Source organism: Blennius ocellaris (assembly GCF_963422515.1).
Source record: "Blennius ocellaris genome assembly, chromosome: 5".
NCBI classification, from domain to species: Eukaryota; Metazoa; Chordata; class Actinopteri; order Blenniiformes; family Blenniidae; genus Blennius; species Blennius ocellaris.
Genome location: NC_137654.1, coordinates 5648382 through 5668998, shown reverse-complemented (window position 1 = coordinate 5668998; position 20617 = coordinate 5648382). Strand labels below are relative to the sequence as shown.

The 20617-nt window shown below is 41.3% G+C and overlaps 1 protein-coding gene across 1 annotated transcript; it reads right to left on the bottom strand.

Annotated features, from left to right (window-relative positions):
* Positions 1-5789: 5789 nt before the first annotated feature.
* On the bottom strand, positions 5790-19335 carry gata5 (GATA binding protein 5; the record flags this gene model as incomplete). Its single annotated transcript, XM_080496447.1, has 6 exons — positions 5790-5909; positions 8292-8419; positions 10085-10169; positions 10349-10477; positions 14277-14446; positions 18780-19335. The coding sequence occupies 6 exons, from the start codon at positions 19333-19335 to the stop codon at positions 5790-5792; spliced, it is 1188 nt and encodes a 395-aa protein (XP_080352573.1).
* Positions 19336-20617: the final 1282 nt, after the last annotated feature.

Sequence of the window (20617 nt, the reverse complement as noted above, 5' to 3'; positions counted from 1 at the left end):
CACCTTTGAATAACTGCACATCACTCATGCTTTTCATTGAAGACTAAAATAAATTTGCTATGAAAATGCTGATTTTGATATAAGTATTGACAATCATCACCAATGAAAAGAAGCCATTACCTTAAACAGACCAAGAAAGTATATTGAAATCATCAGCAAAAACTAAAAGAAGAAAAAGAAACATATTACTGTTAAGATGCAAAATCTACATGTCACAGTGTAGTAGTGAGTAGTCCAGAATGCATTTGATGCACCATTTAAGGTCTATCTCTATCTAGCTTTTGGTTTTGTTTTTGTTTTTAATAGACCCCTCAATTGAAATTGTGTAAATGGCCCTTTTATTTTGTAAGATTTTATAACAGAAAAATCGTCTTGAAGAGAAACAAAAAGCCAGATGGTGATGCAAACCACAGATAAAGAGTCCTGAAGCATTCTCCAGTCACATATGCTGTAATGAGGCCCTCAATTCACAGACAATTGAGTGTAAATGTGTTCTCTAACAATAGAGTGTGAGTGGAGAAGCAGTTTCTTCAGCTCTTGGCCCTCAGTGGGAGAAAGGCAGGAGGGTGGGGCCGTTTGTTTATGCATTGTGTGAGCTCAGGGGGACTATTGACTTAAGAGATTACAGCCATTGACAATCTCAGTTCAGTAACTTGCCACTCGCTTGAGTATTTCAGTGTAAATGCTCAGATTTTCACCGTAGAGATGCCTCCAGTCACATTTTCTCCTGTAATGTGTGACTTTAGTGTCTTCACAACAAGGATAAAGGAAACAACTCAGGGAAATAGTGTCTTCAACAGGTGGTCACAACTGGAAACGAACATTTCAACCTTAATTACAACTTTCACAGTTTAATGTATTAATGAAAGAGAATGTGTCCAAATTACATACTGTATAACAAAATAAGACAAACATGAATACAAAAAAAAAAAAAAAAAACACACCGTATGACCATCAAGCCACTTTAAAGATGCTCCTGAACATTAAACTGATCAATGTTCAGAGGCGATCAGAAGAGTTTTCCCACAAAGAGGTTGGTAGTCTGAAAGTGGTAACATATAACTGAAAAGACAGGCACGCATCAAAAAGACCCTACAGAAACAAAAAAAAAGACACAAAATGGCCTCACAGCAACACAGAAACAAGACAATAAAAGACTCTAAAGACTAAAAAGTTTCTAAATGACCCCTCAGAAACACAAACATATCATAAACATCCACATAATAATCAAAATGACTCAAAATGACCACACAGAGACGGAAACAGTCACCAAACAGACACAAACTGACAAAGAAAGCAGACGTAAAATGACTATAAGATACAATTTCCACACAGACACAGAAAAGTCCACAAAGAGAATGAAAATGAACGACTGGCCACAAACAGCCAACACATGACAAGAGACACAAAATGTCCACAAAGAGACGGATGTCAAACAAAGGCTGATTCTTGAGAATTCTGTAGATTTGATGGGATTTAATCTCAGAACAGCTTCAATATTAACTGCTTGTTGCACATTAGTGCGTCTCTGAGCTGCTGGTTGCTGGAGGAACTTGGCTCTCGTCCCTCCGGCCCCGAGCAGCTCGTGTGACTTCACCCCCTGCGTCTCTCCCAGCAACAGGTGAGACGCCAGCATCTCGGCCGGCGGTCGTAAAGCTGGGCGCCGGCGTTGGTGCGGCGGTGGCGGCGTGGCGCCGTGGCGGCAGTAAAGCGGGAGGCTTTCTGCTGACGGGTCAGTCTGTCCCTCAGCGGTGCAGCCTGTTCAGAGCCCGCCGCCATAAAGCAGAGGTGGAACGCAACCTTTGGTCGACACCGGGGGAACACGCCCAGCGTGAACACACAGTCACACACTGGAGTCTGTGCAGCTTCAGCCACTCTTGTCACGCATGAAATGAATTCACTGATAACCCAACTCAGGACAAGAAAACGGAAATCAATTAAGAGACATGAAGTCATTTAAAACGGGCTGGCGCTGAATGTTCATGACGTGATGACGGATCAGCAACACAGTTGAGAAAAAGGCGACGGATCCTGTGAAGCAGACTTGGATGACATAAAGCCTGGGGTCTCATGGATGAGATTTCTGAATTTTTGGGATAAAATTCTGTCCAATGTACTTGGACAGGATTATTTACATATTAATTAATTAATCAATTAATATAATTTACATATTATTTCTAATTGATATTTTATATACATCTCCATATATTTAGTATAGTGTCATATGGCTTTGTTTATCGCGAACAATGGTCTTCTGTGCACATGATGACCCCCCCCCCCCCCCCCCCACACACACACACACACACATGAAACATCTGCGCTGCCATGTGCTGTGCTGCAGGTTCCAGCTTGCTAATGATTCTATCAGTCACATTTAATCATGTTTATCAAGTACCATCACTACTGTAGGAGCCCCGCAGCTTGTTAACATGTCGAGAGGTGGGCTTACGTGAGGCATCACTCAAAGCTGTCAGCTACGAAGTGACGTTTTAACTTTTGAACTGCACAGCCTATTTGTTTTCAGAAATACATTTCTGATGACCGTATTTCTGAAGACGGTATCTGAGCCAGTGTGCCCCTGTTGAGTTTGTGCTCTGGGCAGCTGCCCACTTCGCCCAGAGCACAATCAGCTACTGCTTATGCTTTTGTGTCAAATATACTTAATAATCCTTCCGAATGTGACAAATGTACTTTGAAATCCAACCCTTCAAATCCATAATGCTGAAAAAAATAGTCGTGGATGAGTTGTCCATTCACCGGGGGTCATATGTGGCTCATGAGCTCAGCTTGAAAATCCTGAATCAAATGGAGATTTTATTTTGTTTTATTCATCTAAATGTTTTTTCTTTCTTTTTTCTCCACATGTTTGCAATAAAGATTCATAAAGATAAAGACAAAGTGTAAAACTGTCCAAACAACTGAGTCCATGCTGAAAAACGATGGAACTTTGCATTGATGCGAATGTATGATGGAGCAAAACTCAAGTCAATTTTATGTTTCAGCTCTCAGCAGAAGTGCTAATGTTTCATGTGGCTCTTTGGGAACAGTAGTTGCCCACCTCTGATCTAAAGTGTCGCAAAGAGACAAAATGGCCGCAGCATGTGGACCAGAGATGATGTTAAAAACTGAACAAAAAAATTATGTTTCACCAAAGCTGAACCCTTTAAAACACACCTGGAATTTTCAAAAACACTTTAAAACAGATTTTAAATTCTTCAGACTGAATCAGGATTTTTCAGACCATAATGAAACTCCTTTTAAAACAAATATCTCAAGGCTTTTTCCAGACGGAAACACGATCTGTTGAAACTTTTCACTCTTTCAATAACTCAGATTCGTAAAACTTTAAAGGTACACGCACTATTAGACCAAATAATACTTGTCAGGAACCACAAAACATGTTTAACCTCAATTAAACATTTTAAACTTAGTCTACTTACATTATTTTATCTTCAATAAGAATAGATTTGCCAATTGGCATCTTTTTACCCTTTGTCACATTTTCTAGCTGTTTGAGAGAAATTAGCTATTTTAGCCATTTGAGCTATTTTAGCCATTTAGGACGTTTTTAGCTTGTTTTTGAAACGGGCCTAGCGTGCAGATAAAACAATAATCTCAATTGGTTTTGTGATAACCTGACCATTTTGTCCATTCTGAATGTAATAAAGTTAACATAATAACTTTACAATAATGTAATACATATTTAAGTTCAGTAAATAAGTATATAAACAGTCTAAGTTTATATTAACTGTATTTTTCCCTCACTGTGAAACACCAGCTCAGTCAAGTAACAATTGCTGACTCTGCCAGACTCAACCAATAATGTAATAATCATCAATAACATGAAAATGGTGACCATTCTACATGCAGTAAAAGATTTTTTTACAACCATGTTTGTAAAATGACAATGAATGAAAATGACGAGCCCACCTATTAAACCTATTTTTCACGAGGCAAACTGGACAAAGAACTGCCAAATAAGCTTTTATTTTGAAGAAACGCAGCCTGATTTATGCAACGAGATGTTACTGGCTGCAGTTATTACATTTTGAAAGTATTTTTTTAATGTAACCTCAAACATGTAATAAATTATAACATTACAAGCAAAATGTCATGATCTAACATTATATTACACTATTGGCAAGTTATTATGTTCTGGGTTTTATTACACTTAAAAATGGCAAAATGATCACATCGTTGTCAGGAATTATATTACCGGTTGTGTGATGTGAACATGAGGCTCCAGAGCTGCCGGTTGAACACCCCTGTACCGTAGCAGCATTAAAAACACTGGATCTGACAGAGACTCTTTAAAGAGGGTTCTTTTAAATTCAAGTCTATTCAACTTTATTTATGTAGCACCAAATACAACAATCATTTCTCGGTGCTTTGAACAGAGAGAAGCCCAAAACTCTAATCCAAATGAGCAGCAGAGCAACTGTGGAAAGGGAAAACTTCCTCTAACAGGAAGAACCCTTTCCAGAAACCTGAGTCAGGATGAGGGGACAGAGGAGAGGAGAGGACAGGGGAGGCCGACAGAACGGGGGAGGGATACTGACCCTGGTTGTGGTAGCGGGAGGTATGGAGAGAGGTAGACAAAAAAAAGTTTAAAAAGTTAAGATTTCCTCGGTTACCGCGGAGATAGGAGTCGGAACGGTTTCAAAAACTTGCGTCTTCAGTGTCTCCGACCACCGTTGTTGTGTAAACAGACACCCAAGACGCTATGGAAGATTTGACCTGAAAATGCTTCCACCTCCAGTTGACCAGAGACTCGCAGGAATAAAAACAAAACAAGCCTCCGTAAGAACATAAGATGTGAATCCATTTATTGACCTGAACAGATCCCGCGGAAAATCACAAAGTGGAAACAGAAGCACTATAAAATTCCCTTACACGAGGTCAAAAAACATTTAATGAAATAAGATTATGTTCATCATTTCACACTCTTTGTTTAGCTTTGAGTCACTGAGTCATTGCACTTTCATTAATTTGTTGAAGCAGTAAAGTGGTAAACTTCTGATATGTAGTCACGACTGAATGAAGTTCTGTCTGCTGCATCTTGTAAAAACTAATCTAATAATATAATCCAAGTGTCTTCGCTTGGATCCAAGGAGCAAAACAGTCATTGAAGAGGGAACGAGAGCGGCGTGTTATGACCGTCTCCTTTTACGATCCACAATGACTTTTAAACTGTCCTTATCTCAACATAAATAATGTGCCTATAAAGGTTAATGATCTACACGCTGGTAATGAGACGTGTTCAGCAGCCGTAAAAAGGATATTTTCTTTCCGCGGTGGCAACAACACGAAGGAAATGTTCACGAGAAGCCCGGGGGAAAGCAGACGAGGACGAGATGAGCAGCTGCAGGGCGGCCAGAAAGCTTCAGGCAGGCACTAGCTTGAGGGAAGCGGCTGAACTAGCCGCGGCTCCACACGATTGTCTTTGCGCTAGCGTTTGTCCAAAAACACGTTTCTTCCGGAGATAGGTAGTTTTCGTTGTCCCGTCGAGGCGAGTCTGGGCTCTCAGCTCAAGAGTCTCGTCATGATTAAACACAAAGCCTCAAACTTGGATGAAGGTGTCCTGGTGTCCACATGAGCTCCGGTCCGGTCCGGTCCGGTCCGGTCCGGTCCAGAACCAGCAGATCCCCGGCGGAAGTCGCTAAGCCGTCGGACGCTCCCCCGCCACGGCTCCTCCGTCACTTCAGAGTCTCCAATATCACAGCTGGCTGGTCGTGACACATCGAGCTGGCTGACGAAGCCGAGCTCGGTCGGCCCGGCGGTCCTGCTGCTCACGCCTGAGACAGAGCGCACCAGGAATTCTGCGGCGCCATGGAGGCCGTGGTAAAGGGGTAGTCCTCGTATTTAATGTCCACGTGTCCCGATCCCGCGCCGTCTAACCGGGAAGCTGTCTGCGGAGACGAAAAAGACATTTTCTCATGATGAGCAGGAACAAAAACCGAGCATCATGAATCAAGTCCAGTTGGAGCCGGGATTTTACAAACGTTCAACCTTTATTTTACTGATAGCAACAAAATTCTAGTAGAAAAAATCTGCTGCCTCGTGGTCAAATATCGTCACTGTGTTCAATGACAAGCCATTCGATCGTCATCTCCCGTGTTTGAGCATCAATCAATTAACAGTTCAGAGTTTTAATGCCGACTCAATACATCTTGTAATTAAAAAAAAAATAACCTGCTCAGAATGTCGAGCCCCTCTCTGTTATTTCATCCTGGCTTCAGCGCTGATTGACAACAGTGTTTCTACTTCTTTTATTGTTTACACACCATTTCCTGGCATTCCTGAAGACAACCTGCTCAGAAGTATCACTTATGTTTTTTTACAGGATAAGATACTAATGCTCCTTGATTAAAAGTTAACAGCTGTCATGGTGTGAAAAGAAAAACAATCCCAGATTCCTGATTCCAGTCTCAGATCCGTCCCGACCGAACCTCCTGTGACACTCATGCTTGTTGTTCAGAGATCAATGTCACTCGTTTCCCATGTTCAAGAAAAGCACTGCTGACTGGGAACATGTCACATCGAAACACATGCTTTCAATCTGACATTTAGAAATATCGTGAAGTTTTCATACATTCTGCCTTATAGGGGATTATTGATTGCGCGTTGTACGCTTAAAATTGAAAAGATCCAACACTTAATTTCTGGTTTTCACATAAAAGGTAGATTTCACTGTTCTGACTCCTTAAAAACCAGTACCAGGTCATTTTATTCATAAAGTGATGTTAAGAGTTGATTTCTGAAAACAGTTTTACAATATTTGCTGGAATATCATATAATCCTCTACAAGGATCTTACTTATCTTTTAAATCCACTTTTATTTTCTTAATGTCTTGTGTCATTTCTATAATTGTAGATATTACTTTGAATTGCCTTGTGTATGAACAGTGCCATACAAATGAAGCAGCCTTGCCCTGCTGACTGTCCGTACACACCTCAACTTGCTGCTGAGACGAAGGCCTCGTTCACACATCTTTCGCTCTTCACAAGCGAAAACTGAATACTTTCGTTGCGTTTTGTGTGTCCATTTAGGACAACGGTGCTCCCAGCCACTGGCTGTGCAACTTTTTGAAAAGGGCTCCCAAGTTGGAATACTGCTATTGATAGTCGACAGTCACCGTAATAACAATCTCACTTGGTCATCGGTTTGTACAAATGTGTGTGTGCGACCTTTGTTAATGTTTAGAGCGAATCGTTCTCCGCCTGCATGTGTGTGTGGTTTCATTCTAAAAACAACCAACAGTGCTACTCCGTGGCCTGGCATGCACCGTGTTGCTGCTTTTTGTACAAGTAAACACAGATTCAGCCTGGAATTTTAGAACAACCACAAGGTTTATATTCCTCAGAGGTTCCTCAACAGTTGTAAAACATTTGGAACAAAAGGACAGGCGTTGTTCTTTTTTTTTGCGAGAAAGAATTGACATTTTCTTTTTCAACAAAATCGAAACATTAAGAAATCAAACTGTATAGTTTAATTTGCTCATCTGTTAAATATATAAAAGTATCTTGTAATGCAGTAGTAAAAACTAATCTGTTGTAGTGCACTCAATCTTTTGAAAAGAAGAAATAAATAAAATACAAAAAGAGATAGATATACTTCAATAAATAAGTCCAACATAAACACTTTAATAAATACTTTAAATTGGTACAAAATAAAATCGTGGAGGTGTAGAACCGATGAATGGGAGTCGGAGGCGGCATGTTCAGCAAGGAACTCTTCTCCATTCCATCTCACTTCTCAGAAATGCTTTTGTTTTCTCTTATTTTTTCCCCTCTCATCTCTCCAACAGAGCACACACACACACGGTGTAACAACAAACTACTTCTGCTCAGAAACCCCGCCTCCCTACAAAATAAAGTTCCCCACCGCCCCACAGTAACTGGGTGAATTATGACCGTAACGGATCGCCACAGTGGAGAACTTTATTTTGTAGAGAGGAAGGGTTTCTGGTCGGAAGTATTTTGGTGCAACAGCGTGTGGCGCTGTGCTCTCATGTTGAAGAGAGAGAGAGAAAAGAAGAGTTACTGAGAAGTGTGGATTAATGGAGGATAACGTTTGGAGTTCCTCTCCGACTCCCATTCATCGGCTCTACAACATAATCGTTTTACCTCGATTATATGGATATTGAGCCAAAATCGTAATTTGCTCTGCAAAGACACGTCAGTAAAACTGGCTGCCCTTTTGCCTCACGCCACCAAAAAAAACCTACATTATTTTTCAGTCTCTACTTTGCGACGTGACTCTGTCGTGTTTCCCTTCCTGGAAGTTTTACCTGAGTGGCAGATGCGACCGTCTGGCCGGCGTAAGGTGACGGAGCCATGCTCGGTTCACTCTTGACGGTGGAGGCGTGTTCTGAGACTGAGAGCGAGGTCGGCGAGCTCGTGTCAGACGTGACGGATCCTACAGACAAGAAAACACCATTAGTCACTTTTACCAAGATGATAAATAGAATACTACTCCTTATAAACCAGAATCATTTTGGAGAACAAACCAATATACATATGATTAAACAGCAATAAAGTGAAAAACAAGACATCATCAGTGACAATAAATTCGTTTTAAAGGACATTTGAATCATTTCAAATTACATTTTATGCATTAAGACTATTTTCCCTTCTGTTATCTTCAACCATCTAGTTTCTTCTTTCTCCAAATTGCTTTCACATTGTAAGCTGAAGATTATACTCATGCAGCTGGGAACTGGGAGAGTCCCAGTGACTCATAAACACGCTAATGGAAAAGCGCTAATTCCTCTGCATGGATATCAGACTGATTGTAATTCTATACTGCTCTGTTATATATGCTTTGCTAAAAAGCTCAGCTCAATGTGTTTCTTTGCCACTAAACATATTATTGAATGATATAACTCAACATCACCGCTGCAAAACCGCTTTTTCCCACATGGTGCTATAAAAAAACATTTTTATATTCAGTTTAAGATTTGAGCAATGAAAAAAAAAACATGTCAAGCTAGGGTTAGCTGCAACTGGGAATTCCCACTAGGAAGTTTCCATTAGCTAACGTGACACCAACCACGTTGTCATTTGTGTTAACATGACACATTCCTTGTTACCCGTCTACTACAAAGCCGACAGTTATTCAATACGTGGAGAAATGATTTTGACTTTCCAAGCAAAGTGCATCTATGGGTTGACTGAAATATGTCGGATAATATTGTTCCATTATGGTTTTGAGCATTTTTTCCAAAATAACGTGTTGGCCGTCTTTAGCTGTTGTATCAATGTTCCCACTTAAGAAGCTCGACTTTCCCATGTGGTAACTTTCCCAATCCCCTACTACAGGAAGGAACCACTGCAGATGCAAAGGCTGTCCTGCTACTCAACATTTTTTTTTACCATAATCGACCCGTTTTATAAAAATTTCCAAGCAATCTGTTCCAGCAGCGACCACGGTGTGGCAGTAATGAGCCACCTGCGGCTGTAATCTACCAGCACAGCAGGAGAAGAAGCCAACAGCCAGTAGTTGGCCTTGTTTAGCATCATGTGCTCTGCTGAAAATACAATCAACGCCTTCGGCGAAATGTCAGAGGCGGCTGCCCAAAGGTCCAAGAAACCAGAGACAAAAGATGACCAGGAGAGAAAACTTCACGGAAAAAGTCACCTGAAGTGTGGCAGCACTTCGCTAAATCTACAAAAAAGACTTGTGACCTGCAGACTGGGCGAAGGCTGAGGCAGAAGTTTATATTTGTGTCCAATTATTGGTTAAATAAGCCTTAAACAAGTTCTCTGTGTTCCTTTCCGGCTGTTTTACAGAAAGTATTTCAATAAAATGCTGTAAATTGAATAATTCTCTAGTGATTTCTTTTTTCTTCATGGAAAAATGTTCTTGTCTTACCTGAGAAAATAAAGGATAAACATCAATATAAAAAAAAAAATAGAATTAAATACGATTACTCGATTAGCAAAATAATCAGTCGCAGCGCTAATGTGGAACATCACGTCGTCACAAAATGACATTGAATACGAGTTTATGGTTGTATTATTGAAGAAAAAAGCTCCAAATCTTAAAATTCTACATCCGAGCAAATGAGTGAGTGGCATTTACCTGTGGAGCTTTTATTCTTTGGCATCTTGGGTTTGCGTTTCCTTGTTTGAATGCTCTCCTTCTTCATGGCCAGAGGTCGCGGCACCTTGGGGGAGGAGAGCAACACGCATTAAGCCGAGAGCTGGCCTCCCGACCCTCGACACAACAGAGGCCCGCGGTGTCACGGCAACCCACAGCGGCTCTCCTCCCACACTGATAACAGCCGGCGCCGTTAGCCTTGGAGACCCCCCCCCCCCCCCCCCCCTCCCTCCTGCTGGGACTCACCCCGTGCAGCTTCATGTAGAGGCCACAGGCGTTGCAGACCGGCTCGCCCTCGGCGTTGCGTCGCCACAGCGTGGTGGTGCTGGTGTGGCAGTTGGTGCAGCACAGGCCGGCCCGCCGGGACGTGGTCGGCTGCGGGGGGGGGACACATTCGAACGGGAAGCTGTCAGCTGGCTTGGAACCAAATGACAGAAATAGGACATATATTTGTACCCTTGAGGCAAAGTTTGAGAAACTTGCTTCAAATTGTTCCCTGGGCTTTTCCAATGAATCGCAGGATGCCACAACATTTCGCACAAACAATGATGAATCGCGCCGTGGAGAAGGAGAAAAAAAGAAAAAAAAAAAAAGCCCTCAATAATTCATGAGCAGGACGACACACGTGCTTGTTTCTGGTGTGGATGCTGGTTTGGTTTTGGAGGAAAAACAAGTCGCGTGGTCTGCGAGGCCTTGTCTAAAAACGTCTCGTACCAAGGGCAAGGTCGGCGCAGCGCAAATAAAACAAGAGAGAACGGCTCCAGTGTGGAAGGAGGCGGCAGGGCAACTCGCTGCACAGCTGCTCTGGAGAGGAGCGTTCCTGGGAAACCAACAACTGTGAGGCCTTGACACCCCCCCCCCCCCCCCCCCCCCCACACACACACACACACAACCATTCTGACTCATCTGAAGCTATTGCAGTCACGTCTGTGTTGTGATTGGTGCCACAGAGTTGAGGGATGTGTGACCAAACCCAACACACTGCGCACTGAAGCTGAAACTGGCCACATTCAGCGCATTATGCAGCACCGACCATTAGGAAGGTTTTGTTCACTTCCCTCACCTCAAACTGCAAGAATTTAGAGTATTTTCACAAATAAAAGGCCAAAAATACTGCAAGTTCTGGGGGAAAGAATGACTTCGTGGTGGCAATCCAAGCAGAGATGGCACCATTTAAAAGAAATGCACGAAACTAATTAATATAATTCCATCATGAGAAGAAACTGTGGGACGTAAAGCAAAGGTTCAAAACAGCTGCTTCACATGTAAAGAGCTTGAGTCTGAGCAGGAGCAGAGCTGACTGCCACTTTTCATCTGTACGTTTCACCAAACAGGCTTATTGGTCCAGTTCAATGAAAGAAGGACTGAAAATGTGTCGGCGGTGATCATTGTGATATTATTGATCATTATCATAATTATGCCATGTTTAACAGTAATGTCTGTTTAACTACTATAAAACTGAGTTTGAGCTGAAGCTGCAGTGTCTGAGGAGGAAAATGAGCCAAAGTTCACATCCAGCAGCATCAATGTGAAGATTTAAAATGACCAGCAGTGAGTCCAGATGTTTATCAGCCTGAAAACCTCTGGAGGAGCTGGAGATTTAAAAATCCTGAATCCGCCACAGCGACCTGCAGCATCAGAGCCTCTTCAGCTCCTCTGAGTGAAAGACGACTGTGGCTGTGACTTCTTCATTGATATTTGGTACTGAAGTATTTTCCTAATCTTGGATTGCTGAGTTGAATGAATTCATGACATATTTAATGAAAATATTTATTTTATTTCTTTGTAAAGCACTGTGAATTGCCCCGTGCCTGATTGGCGCTCTACAAATGTGCCTCGCGCCTTGTACTGGCTTTGTGAAGCCTTCACTAAAATATGTATCTTCATCATCGTTTTTTAAAAATTATATTTACAGTCATTTTCAAAAGGACTCTTAATTTGTGACTAAAAAGGTATTTAAAACAACCAAAGGTATTAAAACAGCGAAGTTGTCAAAATGAACCAAAAACAGGTTAAAATGAATGCAGCTGCAGCTCATTCATTCATTCATTCATTCATTCACAGATTCTCCTTCTGCCTTTCAAGGAATCAGCGGCTTCAGTTTACATTTATTTTTCCAGTGTATCTGCATGAATAGTTTCTGATAATAAAAATAAAAGTTATTTTACAAGATATTGAAATAAAATAATTGTTTTTGTTCAGAAGAAATGCGTCAAATTCATTTAAGCTTTTGGACGAATTAAATCAAAGGGATAATAATGTATGAACAACCAAAATGTGTCTTTTTATTAAAAGGACAAAATGGAAATCAAATTTCAATCATTTTACAAAACACAAATAAGTCTAAATATCCAAATAAAAATAAGTAACATTTGATTATTATGAGTTATTGAGATTACTGCTTGTTAAGCCTTAACGTTTTCTACCTTGACTATAACCAAACGGATCCCAGTGAATAGAAACAGCAGTTACCACTAATAAAATCTCACACTGATGTTTCCTCTGCCATGGTATATTTTTGACACCTGGATTTTATTTCTTTAAGGTTATAAGCAGAATTTTAATTCTACATCTTCTTGGACCAGATAGATTAAAACATAAATGTTAATTCAGCTGAAATATCCTCACATTTTGGAAAAAAAAGCAGCTGTAATGTATTTAATGTCGTACATGTTAAACTGTAACTGATCAGGATGTGTGGCGGATCAGAGAGAAGGGATTTAAAGTTCAAGTCAGGGTTTCAGCTGATAAACTAATTGAAAATGTGGATTTAAAATCAAGCTTGAGTCTGAACAAATATGTTAAAATTATACCTTGACACACCATCATGTTAAACTAGTTTCTAATAGTTGCATTTTATATCAAGTGCATCAAAATATATATTTATATTAGCTCTACTCTGACTGACTCCTGCTGCCTCCCGGTCACACTGATTAACGCCACATCAAGTATTTTGAAGTCTCAGTAAAGCAGATCTGGCAACTCGTACAGAAGAGAAACTGTCAGACAGCACAGCCTGGACAGTCTCACACGAAGCACCAAACGTGAGCCGATCATGGTATTTTACATTTAAAGACACTGGAGGATCATACACAGAAAAGGTAGCCAGTCTTAGACCATGTAGTTACAGGTAGTACAGGTACTTAAGTTGTGAAAAAGACTAGAGGAATGGGAGCATTGTTTCTCTGAAATACAAATATTTGGATGGATCCAAGTCTTTCTTTTGTTTTTGATGCAAAATGATATGAAGCATTTAAAAAATAATATATATATATAATATAAAGTCCAAGTCTGATAGTGTGTAAATGCAACATTCTGCAGACTTCATTGTGTATTGTGCACTATTGTACCATAGTAGTATAACAACTTTATATGGGTAAATTAAAAAAATTCTAGTTTAGAAAGATAAAATGCCACTTGCTCAGATCCTTAAGGTAGCAAGTGTGACAGTCAGGATGTCCTTTTTTTCCGTTCCTGTAAGACCCAGATCAGGTTTCGGTAAAAAAAAAAAAACAGCAACAGTTTTTTTTTTTGTTGTTGTTGGTTTTTTTTGTGGTTTGCTTTTTCAAAAGACAACATATAAATGGGCAATGGGTCCTTTTGTTTAACCCTGCAATGCTATTGGATGGTAAATATGTTTATTGGGCATTATTTTACTGGCATTCAGGTAAAGGTGGAAAATATATACTATAATTGAACTGAACCAGGGCTTTATTTTAATCATGTGCAACTTTTCAAAAAATTCTTTATGATAAATTGTGCAGTGAGTCGGTGTGCAGTGGGCTGACCAGCTGCCTTGTGTTTCGACTCTCAAGGCTTGAAACAAATCAGAAGCCGTTTATTTGATAGAATTAAACGTTTAATGATCAGCTCGTCCTCTGGAGGGACGCGTTCATGGCTTGAACCCATGGGCCACATGCTTGATCCCCACAATCCTTTGTATTTTATGGCATATTACAGGCATATTTGACCATTCTAATGCGTTTTCGTCACATTTCCATTACATCCAGTTGTAAAAATGTCTAATACAATAAAACCAATGGGTGTTTTATGCTCTCTTGTCAATTCAAATAGAATCAGACAGTAACTCCTCCGCCCTCCCCACGATGAGGTTTATTTACACAACCTGAAGGTTTAAAGAAAAAGCTGGTCCGGCTGACGGACGCGTTCTTACCAGTCGTTTCTGCGGCTTGATGAGCGGCCTGTTGATGCCGTTCATCTTGTGGTACAGGCCGCAGGCGTTGCACAGGTAGTGTCCGGTGCCGTCGCGGCGCCACAGCGGCGTGGACACGGAGCCGCAGTTGACACACTCCCGGCCCTCCGTGGCCATGTCGTCCATCAGGTCTGCGGACAGACACACAGGGGCTCGTCACGCACACCGCGCATGAACCCGCCGCTTTTAACCAATCAATTATCGTGTGGGTGTGAAACGCCGTGATGACTGCGCGTAAAACCGCTCCATCTCACTTGACTTTTCTTTTTTTTTCTTTTTTTCTTTTTCTTTTTTAAAAACATTTATTTAGCCGTAGGAAGCTTTGGATGAGAGCGTTTAACTGTGCGCACTGATCTCCAGTCACGCCCACGTGTAGTTTGTCTATAGACGTGAACTGACGCGCGTCTCATGTTGCGTAAAAACTCCAACGGTGCCATTCATCTCCACGTTTTAAAGGTCCAGGTGATGGCGGATGGTTTCTCGTATTAAAGGGACAACGTGATGAAATGCAGACAGAGGAATTCCCCACCACCACCATCATCGGACCCACACGAATGAATCACCCGCGCAGACGCGCTGACGGCGGGGAGGAGAGGCCGGGTGTGGAGCCTTATCAGGACCCAGATCCATGGGGGGGGGGGGGGGGGGGGGGGGGGGGGGGGGCTTTGCTCCCACGCGACAGACTCCTGCCATTAATTGCCCAAAATTCCAAATCCTTCAGCTGGGAGGAGGAAAGGAGGGAGGGCGGGTGCTTCATAGATCTCATCTTCGTATACCTGTTTTCAGCAACATTCCCATTTAGAATCCAGGAAACTCTTAACTGACAAATCACCGTCTGACTGCTATGAACGTTTCTGCATTATTTATTTTAATGGTTTGCTTTATAATAATTAAGCTGCTATTTTACAATCTCAGGATTTATTTAATAGATAAACGAGTTTTGTTTTGCATCTAATTCAGTTTCATGTAGTTTCACTTTTCTTACGTAAATGTAATTTTTTTGAATTCCTAAGCGTGTTTAAAATAGAATTTGGCTCGTTGTTATTAGTCACATCTTAAAGCTTTTTTTTTAATACTTGTCTTTATTTACTGTTTTCATGTCAAATTGTATTGACCTGCATGAAATGTGTCAGAGAAAGTGTTTACTTGAAGGTTTTTCTTCTTCCTTTTTCTTTTTTCAAATTGAAATCTGATCAAGACAAACTGACTTTATCAAATAGAAAGTTTTTCTCCTCCATTGTGTATTAAAATAATCTAGGTTTCTTCAAATCTCAACTTTGGTTTAAATCTCAGTTTTATTTTAAAAATGAGGCTGAATACAGCGAAACAAGAACATCTGAGTTTATCTACAAACGAATGAAGACACTTTGGGCTGAATTTGTATTTGACATGTGTGGACTGAAAAAAGTGATGTTTGATTTGAAAGTTGAAACAATCTGTTTAATCTGCCCATCTGACCAAACTTTAACCAATCTGTCCTGAAAGACTGACTAAACTTATTATTTACAGAATCATCATTTAATATGAATAGCTGTGTGTGTGTGTGTGTGTGTGTGTGTGTGTGTGTGTGTGTGTGTGTGTGTGTGTGTGTGTGTGTGTGTGTGTGTGTGTGTGCGTGTGTGTGTGTGTGTGTGCTTTCTGAATAATGTTTCCTAAGATTAAAAGCTAAATAGGGACTTTACCTTCACTTTATCTTCCAAATATCTTCAAATATACATTTTAGTTTGTTGTTATAACTAAATTATTGGTCCGAATATGGTGAATTAATGTAAATGAATTGAATACATTTGACCCTCAATGAAGTTGGAAGGCAACTATTATTACAAATAAAATAAAAGATGCACATAGTGAAATCAGCTTTTTGTAGATATAGGTTTAAAATTCATCATGAGATTTGAACCACTATCATTGAATACATACATCCAAAGTGACAATAATGATTTGTAAACAAGCAGCATTGAATAGAAGCTGTTGATGTTTTTCTAACTGGAGGCTCTGCAGGACAAACTCAGGGAATCTGTGGAGATATTTCTTGGACTCATTCTTCCAAATGTGAAGGTACAATATATATATATATAATATATATGAATGACTTAAGACACTATCTCCTACTTTCAAATTTGAACCAGTTGCTGTCAAATAAACTAAAGTATTAACGATGAACTAAATATAAAATCTGAAAACAATGTCAAATTCTCCAAAACGATGCTGAACCTGCAGTTGGACCTCTTTGCATTTTAAAACCATAAATATGCCCATAACTCATAAAATCAACACTTCCATGTAATCTGATGACTGATGGTGACTAAGATAAGTCTGTTCCAGCAGCTTTTTATTGTTTATTCAACTTCAAATCTCCACACAAGTTTGATTTGACTTCAACCCAAATTAAGTCTATAGGTATGGTGAGCAACACTTCCACATTATTCATCTCTGCCAAGGAAAGATTAACACTACCTTTCCTGTTGAAATCACATACAAATTGTATTTTTTAACATTTGAATATATTTGTCGTTTTAAGATTTGTCAACAAGGATTATTTTGTATTGGATTCTATCAGGTACAACTATCCCTACTATTCCTATTCTCAAAGTTGAGTCTATATCTTATGAGCACTTCAGTCATTTAGATACAAATAAACCCAATCAAATAAAAAGTGTGAAAACAGGAATGCTGAAAGACTGCACATGGATGGTGTAAAAATTAATGCTGTGCATATTTCCCTCCATCTGGAATTCCTGTACTTCCATATATTTATGTAATTATCCAATTATATGTACATAGTCTCATAATCTTCTTGTGCCACTATCTTAGTCTTTAACTGAATCTTCCCCTGTGGGATTGAAAAGGTCTGATCGAATCTAATCTATTTCTTCTGAGCATCAAGTATTCAAACCTTTGGAGTACAAACCATTGTCTTCATGGTGCACACTTTAGGGAAGTGTGTGTGTGTGTGTGTGTGTGTGTGTGTGTGTGTGTGTGTGTGTGTGTGTGTGTGTGTGTGTGTGTGTGTGTGTGTGTGTGTGCGTGTGTGTGTGTGTGTGTGTGTTGGTAACATGGGACCAATAAAGAGTAAAATATGGAAAAGAAATGTGTTTGATTGCTTACTTTATTACACTTCTATAGATAATTTCCTGAATCAACTAATCTGAGATTTCCAAGCAGGTAAAGTGGATCAATTTGCCAAAATATGCTTAAAACTGGTGTTAAGTATTTAAGTTGGTGTGTTCAGTGTGAGCCTTCTGACACCCTTCGCGCACGCGCACACACACACACACACACACACACACACACACACACACACACACACACACACACACACACACACACACACACACACACACACACACACACACACAAAGTGTGTATTGCGCCGTCCCATAGAAAAGTCTGATTTAATTGACATTTTAACTGGTTGTATTTCGCGGCCTTCGCCTCTGCAGGATGTGTATTGTCTATGTGTGATGTGGAATAGCTCACAGGGGTATTTTCCAGGTGAAACCCAGTGACAGAACTTTATTGTTCCCGGCGGTAATAAACTGCAGCGGCCTATAAACTAGAATCTGGATTTTCCCCAACAACTGTTTGGACGTGGGTTAGAATAAATCTGAATGGCATTTTGTTATGGTCTAAAATATTCTGAATTGTTAAGTAAGATGTTGTAGTTGCTTTAGACATGATTTGAGAAACAGACTTACATATTCAAATAACAAAAGCTCGTGATTAATAGCATTTTTGACATGTAAAGGAATTAAGGCAGAGCCTGGAACCGATTTTCAAATGTGATTCTGGAGTTTCAATATGGGAAAACGTTTAAACACGGGCAAGCGACCAAGAAAAATCACAGATTTTTAGATCATAATCCAATAACTAAGGTTTAGAACAGAGTTCAAAAAGTTAAAATATTTGTATTTTGTGTAATAAAAAATGGAACTGCTTTTGACATTTGCTCCAACAGGGAGATGACACTTCTTACCTTAACGAACTCTTGGTGATACACGAAGTATATCATTTGAGATATATTTGAAGGCAAAAAGAAGGTTCGATTTTTTTTTTAACTATATGGGAGTTGAAGGCAGCACGACTGAAATCCTGCATTACTGAACATGAATGATTGTAATAAATCACAAGAATATTTCTTCACAAATGTATTCTAATATCCATATGTACACTAAAATTTTACTTTATTTCGCTTTAAAAGATGTGGATATTTTGTAATCCAGACTGTACTTTTCTTTTGTGTCTGAAAACCAAAACACTTTATTTTTCTCAGAATGTCTTTTTTTGGGCCGTTGTTCAATAATGTGTCGTGCTCTGACTGGACTTTTAACCCGATAAACATGTTTTTACAACATGTTGCAGATCGATGAAAGGATCGATTAGAAGCCAGACTGGACATGAAGATTGAGTGAACTTTGTAGAAACACGTGACCGTGGATGGTTTTCCTCGGGACGCTCACTCACCCAGACTGGACCTCCTCCCGGACAGGCCTCCCTGGCGGCCCTGCAGGCTGATCACCCCGCTCTCGAAGGGTCCGGGGGTCCAGGAGGACGTGGCCATCTCCGGGCTCATGTACGCGTAGGGGCCGGAGTAGGAGACGGAGCCGCCGACGGAGCGCACCAGCGCGCCGCCGTACTGATCCGCGCGCCCCGCGCCGCTGCCCAGCACCAGCGGGCTTTGGTAGGCGGCGTCCCGCCCGCTGCCGGTGCTCACCGGCGGGCTGTGGGGGTAGGAGAATCCGTGCGCGGCGGCGTGATGGTGGTGGTGGTGGTGGTGGTGCGGGCTGCTGCTGGCAAAGGCCGACGAGCCGTCCGCCGAGGCCGCCTGCGGCCAGCCGTGGTGTCCGCCGAGGCCGTGCGACTGATGCGGCGCGTCGCAGGTCTGCAGGTAGGGCAGCGTGGGCAGCATGGCCGGGACTCTACTGGTGGGCACGTACACCGGAGAGCCGCCGGACGGGTGCATGTAATTCCCGGAATCGTAAGGCGGCTGGTTGGAGGGCAAAGTCAGGCTCTGATACATGTTTAGATGTTTGTGCTGGAAAAGACAGAAGGTGATCCGCTCCGGCGTGGACACTTCTGTCCTGTGGAAGAAAGATTTAAAGGGAGGTTTCAAATTATGGGTGGTTTTTTTTTTTACTCACAGTTTAAATCTTTTTTTTTTTTTTTTTTAGGACAACTTTACTTCTCGACAGCCCCCAAAAGTATACATAAACCAAAAGATAAATTAAGAAAATGATTTATCACTCATATTTCACCTCTATCTCTTTGGCTGACATGAAAAAGATCAAACTGACATCAATGATTGCTGATATCTGCACGCACAGGTATCACGCGTTATCTTCCGTCGCCTCATTAAATCATAACGGAAACCATCGGGTGTCCATCTGCCCCCCTCCTGCCTCCATATTCTATCAATAGCGAGTCGAATCGCGTAAAACGTTGATAATCGCTGCTCGCTGGAGAACATTATTTCTTTTCCAAGGACCCTGAGTGCATTATCTCACCAGATAAGGACGGTCGGGTTGATAAAGCAGCTCGGTCCTTGAGGCAGTCCAAACCAGAGAGAGAAGGAGAGCAGCGGACAGACTTGGTCAGAGGTGGACGCACCGCGGAGCCGCTCCGGATTTCTGCGCTCTGGTGCGTAAAATGTTCGGCCCAATGATCGCGGTGGACAAATGGACCTAAAAAGTTGTTGTTGTTGTTGTTTTGTTTTTTTTCCTCCCCCAGTCTCTTGCAGGACTCTTCCTTCCTCCCCGTATCCGTGGATATAGACTGTGATAAAGGCTGATATGAGTGAGCTCCTATCCACTCTCCAACTGGGAAATGTGTTCGCTGCAGACACACGTGACGCGTCTCCGGCCGTTCGGAGGAGGTCGGGCCCCGGAGGAGGGAGGGAGGGAGGATGGGAGGGAGAGGAGGGCCTCAGGGTGCGGGACCAAGAGGAGGAGGAGAAGAGGACCGGTGTTTATTTGTTGGGTTACTCGTTTCGTTTGACCGCAAGATGCGCTCACAGCTTCAAACTCACGAAACTCCGACAGACGCACCTAAACATCTGTAATTCACACGTACGTGTGTGCATATCAGAGAATAATAATTTTGTTTACATACTCAAATGCAGGTTGCACGGGCTCTCTCTCCATTATATATATCTATAATGGAGAGAGCGCCATTATAGATATAAAAAGAGGAAAAGAGAAAGTTTACTCGATGATGGAATCTGTCAAAATACAACGATCAACCATATTGAGCCATGATTTCACAAGTCTGGGAGTGTTAGTAGATAAGATGACGAATAAATGAAC